General features: G+C 64.1%; 1 protein-coding gene across 1 annotated transcript; it reads left to right on the top strand.

The window, feature by feature from the left end:
- Positions 1-772: 772 nt before the first annotated feature.
- On the top strand, positions 773-3,858 carry GCC1 (GRIP and coiled-coil domain containing 1). The gene is made up of 3 exons (XM_017838885.1): positions 773-1,364; positions 1,440-2,012; positions 2,553-3,858. The coding sequence occupies exons 1-3, from the start codon at positions 927-929 to the stop codon at positions 3,843-3,845; spliced, it is 2,304 nt and encodes a 767-aa protein (XP_017694374.1). The 5' UTR covers positions 773-926; the 3' UTR covers positions 3,846-3,858.
- Positions 3,859-6,127: the final 2,269 nt, after the last annotated feature.

The raw sequence follows: 6,127 nt of genomic DNA, 5'->3' as shown, positions 1-6,127 counted from the left end.
ACCCTACATTATTAAATAACTCAATTTATTAAATTGGGTATTTTAACCCCCCTAAATCATTCGGTAAATAATTAAATATTAAAATATTACTTTTCTCTTACACTGTAGCACACTTAAAGTTGTTTATCGAGAACCCTCAAGTGAATTGAAAGTTCCCCAATCTTTTCCCTCCTGACTTCATTCTCTGTTCCCCGCAGAGCCGCCGCCCGTGATCCACGTCCCCCACAACGTGTCGGTGTTGCCCGGGGCCGGGGCCATCCTGACGTGCCTGGTGCTGAGCCCCGGGCGGTACAACCTCAGCTGGGCCGGGGGGGACGAGCCGGGCCGGCTGCGGCTGCTGCCCAACCTGTCCCTGGAGCTGCGGCCGGCCCGGCCCGGGGACAGCGGGCCCTACACCTGCACCGCCGCCAACGAGGGCGGCTCCGCCTCGGCCACCGTGTTCCTGAGCGTCCAAGGTACTGGGGCTGTGGGACAGACTGACCGGGGGGCTGTGGGACAGGCTGTGGGACAGACTGACCGGGGGCTCTGGGACAGCCTGACCGGGGGGGCTGTGGGACAGCCTGACCGGGGGCTGCGGCTGCACCGGCCCTGCGAGTGTCCAAGGCCAGGCTGGACGGGGCTTGGAGCAGCCTGGGCTGGTGGAAGGTGTCCCTGCCCATCCCTGGATGAGCTTTAAGGTCCCTTCCAACCCAAACCATTGCAGGATTCCATGAAAAATGTCAAANCGTGGGGGGGTCAAGATGGTCCTGAGGGGGTCAGGATGGGGGTCCTGGGGGTGGTTCAGGATGATGTTCCTGCTCCTTTAGTGTGCTGGGGGGGTTCCAGGATGACACTCCAGTCCATTCAGCCGCTCCTGCCCATCCCAAACATTTCTTTCCCTCTCGTTCCCCCTCTGTCCCAGTTCCCCTCCACAGGCTGCCCAGGCCATGGAGAAGTTCGGGATGAGCTTCGGGGGCGGCCCCAGCAGGAAGGACCTGCTGGACACCATCGAGGCGCAGAAGCAGCAGCTGCTGCGGTACCAGGCGCGGCTCAAGGATGTGGTGCTGGCCTACAAGAGCCTGCTCAAGGAGAAGGAGGCGCTGGAGGCCAGCCTGAAGGTGCTCTCTGTGTCCCACGAGGGCCATCTCCCAGCGCCCGGCCCTGGGGAGCCCCTGGATGACCAGAGCTCCGAGCACAGCGAGGACAGTGCGGGCACAGCCGCCAGCGCCGACACCGCGGCCAGCGGGGCCAGCAGGGACACGGCGGCCAGCGGGGCCAGCAGGGACACGGTGGCCAGTGGGGCCAGTGTGAGCAGCACCACGGGGGACGGCGCGAGCGGCAGCACCGGGGACACCGCGGGCGGCGTGAGCTGCGCCGGGGCGGACGCGGGGCCCGAGGAGGACAGACCCGCGGCCCACAGGGCCGAGGAGCCTCCCGGCCCCGAGGGGGACCTCGGCGAGTCCGAGCGGAGGCTCCTGCAGCTGAAGGCCCAGCTGGCCACCCTGACGGGCGCGCTGGCCACGGTGACGCAGGAGAAGTCGCGCATGGAGGCCTCGTACCAGGCGGACAAGCGGCAGATGCGGCAGGAGCTGGAGGAGGCGGCGCGGCGGGCGCGGGCCGAGGCGGAGCGGCTGGCGCTGGAGCTGGGGGGGCTGCGGGAGCAGCTGGCCGAGACCAAGGCCCGGCTGATCACGCAGCAGCACGAGCGGGCGCGCGAGCAGGGCGACCACGCCGAGATGCTGCGGGAGCTGCAGGAGCTGCTGCGCGCGGAGCGGGAGCTGCGCCGGGACGCGGAGCTGCGGCTGGAGCAGGGCCGGGACGCGCCCGCCGGCAGGGCCGGGGCGCCCGAGCGGGCGCAGGGGCACGAGCAGCACGTGCGGCAGCTGAGCCAGGAGCTGGAGGAGCTCAAGAGGGAGCTGCAGGGGGTGCGGGAGGAGAACAGCAAGGCCGACCCCCGCATCCAGCAGCTCCAGGAGGAGATGGCCGGGCTCAAGAACCACTTCCAGGTGCAGCTGGTGCAGGAGATGAAGAAGGTGAGTCCTGGCTGGGAATGGGGGGCGTGTCCAGGGATTCAGGAAGGGTTTGGGGCTGGAGGAGCCAAATTCCCCCTCCCAGTCCATCAGAGTCCAAAGACCTTAGAGTCCCTTCCAGGGCCTAAAGAGGCTCCAGGACAGCTGGAGAGAGACTTGGGACAAGGCATGGAGGGACAGGGCTGTGAGGGTGGTGGGGCCCTGGCCCAGGCTGCCCAGACCATCTATGACTGCCCCTGGATCCCTGGAAGTGTCCTATGCCAGGTTGGATGGAGCTTGGAGCAAGCTGGTCTGGTGGAAGGTGGATGGGAGTAGTGGATCTAGTGGCAGGGGATGGGAATAGAGGATCCTGAAGGTCCTTTCCCACCCAAATTGTTCCATGATTCCAAATACGCAAATCCCCGAGAAGCCAAGGCCGGGAGGTGTCTCCTGCAGGATTCCCGGGGAAGGGGAGGCCCCGCAGTGGTTTGGGGTGGGGCAGAGCAGAGCTGAGCACCCCGTGCCCCCCGTGCTGCCCTGACCCTGCCCCGTCCGTGCCCCCAGACCGCCCAGGCCGAGGAGCAGCTCCGGCACCGCGCACAGATGGAGGAGCGGCGCGTGGCCGACCTGGAGGCTCAGGTGTCCCAGGCGTCCGAGCTGCTGGGCACCTACGAGAAGGCCAAGCAGAAGGACCAGCAGGTCATCCAGAAGCTCAAGGACCGCATCGTGCAGCTGGACCTGGAGAACAAGACCTTGGCCATCGCCGCCTCCAGCCGGGCCCCGGGGGACATCCACGGCGAGGAGGCCAACCTGGACGTGAACGTGCTCAAGGACAAGATGGAGAAGCTGAAGAAGCTCCTGCAGGCGGCCACCGGGAAGAGCCAGGCGGACGTGGAGGAGCCGTGCGAGCCGGAGCTGCCCAGGGGCTCCGGGGACGGCGAGAAGGCCACGGCCGGGTACTACCAGCAGGAGCTGAGGCAGCTGAAGGAGGAGTTCGAGCGCTACAAGGTGAGGGCCCAGCTGGTCCTGAAGAACAAGTCCAGCAAGGACATCAACCTGGCCAAGGAGCTGGAGGAGGCCCAGGAGCAGCTGGGGGAGCTCAAGGAGAAGTACGTGGCGCTCCAGCTGGCCTCGGACGACGCGGAGCGGCGGCACCGGCAGGACGTGGAGGCCAAGAGGCAGGAGCTGTCCCAGCTGCAGCAGCGGCACCGGCAGGAGCTGGAGAGGTGCCAGCTGGAGTACCGGGAGCGGGCGCTGCGCCTGGAGGAGGAGATGCACAAGCAGCGGGACCGGGCGCTGGCCGTGCTGGCCGAGAAGGACCAGGAGCTGGAGCGCCTGCGGGCCCTGGCGCTGCCCCACGCGCTGCCCCACGCGCTCCAGGCCTCCCAGAGCTCCCCGGACGTCCCTCGCGGCGACTCCCCCGGCCACGGCTCCTCCGAGGTTCTCCCCCAGGGCCTCCCCCTGCCCTCGGGCTCCGAGCCCACGTTGTTCCTGTACGCGGAGCAGCTGGCGCGCAAGGAGGTGGAGGTGTCGGCGCTGCGCAAGCACCGGCACGGCCTGGAGGTGCAGCTGCACCAGCTCAGGGAGAAGGCCCTGGCCGAGCAGGAGAGGCACCGCGAGGAGGTGGCGGCGCTGCAGGGCGAGATCCAGAAGAACTCCCGGGACAGGAGCAGGGAAGGAGCCAACCTGGAGTACCTGAAGAACGTGGTGTACCGGTTCCTGACGCTGCCCGACGCGCGGGGCCGGCAGCAGACGCTCACGGCCATCCTCACCATCCTGCACTTCAGCCCCGAGGAGAAGGAGGACGTCGCCAGGCGCTCGGCCCAGGGCAGCTGGTGGCTCCACGGGAAGAGATGAGGGGGCAGCTCTTACTCCCTTGTCCGTGAGAACATCCTGGTGATCGACCAAAACCACTTTGCTCGTGGTGAAACCTCCTCCCGACCGTGCCCGGAGCTCCCGGTCACAATTTGGGCTTGAACCGGTGTTTTTAGCACCAATTTGCAGTGGAATTGTGCCAACTCTTCCAGCCCTGGTGTGGGAATTTGCTCTGAGTTGGGACTTGGTTTAAAACCCCTGGAACTGAGGATCCTGATGCTTTTTTAAAGAGGGGTTTAGAATGATCCCAACCTGTCAGGCGTGGGTTAGGGTGGAACTCACTTGGATCTTCAAACTCCAGCCGGGCTCGTGACTCAGAAGATTAAAAGGAGGGTGGGAAGCACTTTAGATGGAGCTAAAATAGCACCAGACCATGAGAGGCTCAAAGGATGAGGTTTAATGCAGAAAATCTTGAGCGTTTTCTCCAACGTTTCTTCTCCAGAGCCAATTTAACAGTGGCTGCAGCCCCAGGCCCCTCCCATGGCTCAGGTGTGCTCTCCCTCCTGCCCAGGGATCCTCGGGAATTCTCAGTGATTCCAGGATGGAGAAAGGCTCTCCTGGATGTTGAAGTGGAACCTGTGGTGGTGCCAGGCATGATTCCCCACCCCAAGGTGCCACGTGAGCAGGAATTGGAGCTGCCTGACCCTGTTTGGGAGCAGGAAGCAGAGGAAAGGCTGCCCTGCCCTGCTCCTCGTTTTTGGCAGTTCCAGGGAAGTTTTGCTGCTGTGCAGTGCTGGTTTTGGAAGGAAGGCCCCGTTCCTGCTGGGATGGAGCAGTGGGGGGCAGGGGGTGGCAGGTCCGGGCAGTGCCTGCAGGGACCTGGAGGTTCTTCCCTAATTTCCATGGGAACTGGTGAAAGAAGGAAGCCAGGACATCCTGAAACCCGCTCCCTGAGCCCCAGGAGGGATGTTTTGCTGGTGGGCCTGGAACAGGCTCTTCCCAGCTCTGCTCTGATGGAGCACAGGCCGAACATCCCTGTGGTGTTGTTTTTCTGCCCCTTGTTTGGAGTTAAACCTTGGCTACTAAAGCTCAGCTTCCCCGGCCCAGAGTACAGGGATGAGTCTGGATTAACACCCCCGGGTGGGCCTGGAGTTAAAAGCAGGTCGGGGGAGCAGCTCCTGGTGCTGCCCTGCCCGGGGGGGCCTTGGGAAGGGCAGCAAACTCCAATTCCATGGCAGGATCCTGCCCTGCCCTTGGGGCTGGAGCTCTGGGAGCTGCAGGAGCAGCAGTGTGGAGGAGGGATGTGCTGTGTCCCCTCACAGCTCAGGGAAGGGCCTGGATGTTCCCTGTCCCTGGGCTGGGAAAGGAGGGGCTGCCATGTCCCCAGGGGGACAGACTGGGGGTCTCCCATGTCCCCAGCCCATCCCAGGGGACCCCCCAGTGGCCTGGGACAGGGATCTTGGGGTGCTGCAGCCACCCTGGTGCTTCCAGGGGGAGGGACCCTGGGGTGCAACACCCCTCCTTGCCTCCTTAGCTGTCCTGGTCCTGCCAGCAGCCAAATCCCCTGGATTCCACTGCCACTAACTCAGCCCTTGGTGCCAATTTCTCCTCAAAAGAGTCCTCAGGGAAAACGTGCCCTGGGCAGAACCTGTCCCTGCTGGGAGGGATCCAGGTGCTGCTGGGATGGAGGGAACTGGATGGGAAAGGGACAGTTTGTCCCAGGAGTGTTTGGAACGCTTCCCAAGGGTGCAAGTGTTGGCTCAGCCAGGGAAGAGCCTGGACCCTGCTCCCAGTTTGGAAAGGTTGAATTAAGTGGTGCCTCTGGAATAACAGGGCTGGCTCCAGCTCTCACCCTGGAGCCATTCCCACAACACCAGAGGGAGATGGTGCCTCCTGCTTTGGCTTTGCTGCTCGGGCTGAGGGGATGATCCCTGTTCTCCCTCTGCCTCGTGCTCTCCTGGAGGATGAAGAGACCTGGAATGGATCCCAGGTGTGGTGGGGATCAATGTGGGATCCAGCTGGGAGGAGAGGAACAAGGTGGGATCCATCTGGGAGACAGGGATCAGTGTGGGGTCCCAGATGGGAGCGGGGGAACAAGGTGGGATCCAGTCGGGAGCACAGAGATCCACTGCCCAGGGATCCCCTGATCCCTCCGTACCTGATGGAGGAGAACAAGGAAGCAGCTGCCCAGGAGCACATCCAGGAGCTGCCAAACGAGTCCCCTGTGTCACTGTCACCCTCCTCAGCTCTCCTGCTGCAGTTCTTCCCCTGCCCCCTCCAGCCCCTCTCCCTCCTCCTCCTCCTCCTCCTCCTCCTCCTCCTCC

Source organism: Lepidothrix coronata, unplaced genomic scaffold, assembly GCF_001604755.1.
Source record: "Lepidothrix coronata isolate B3197 unplaced genomic scaffold, Lepidothrix_coronata-1.0 Scaffold366, whole genome shotgun sequence".
Lineage (NCBI taxonomy): Eukaryota > Metazoa > Chordata > Aves > Passeriformes > Pipridae > Lepidothrix > Lepidothrix coronata.
This window is presented reverse-complemented; position numbering and strand designations above follow the sequence as displayed.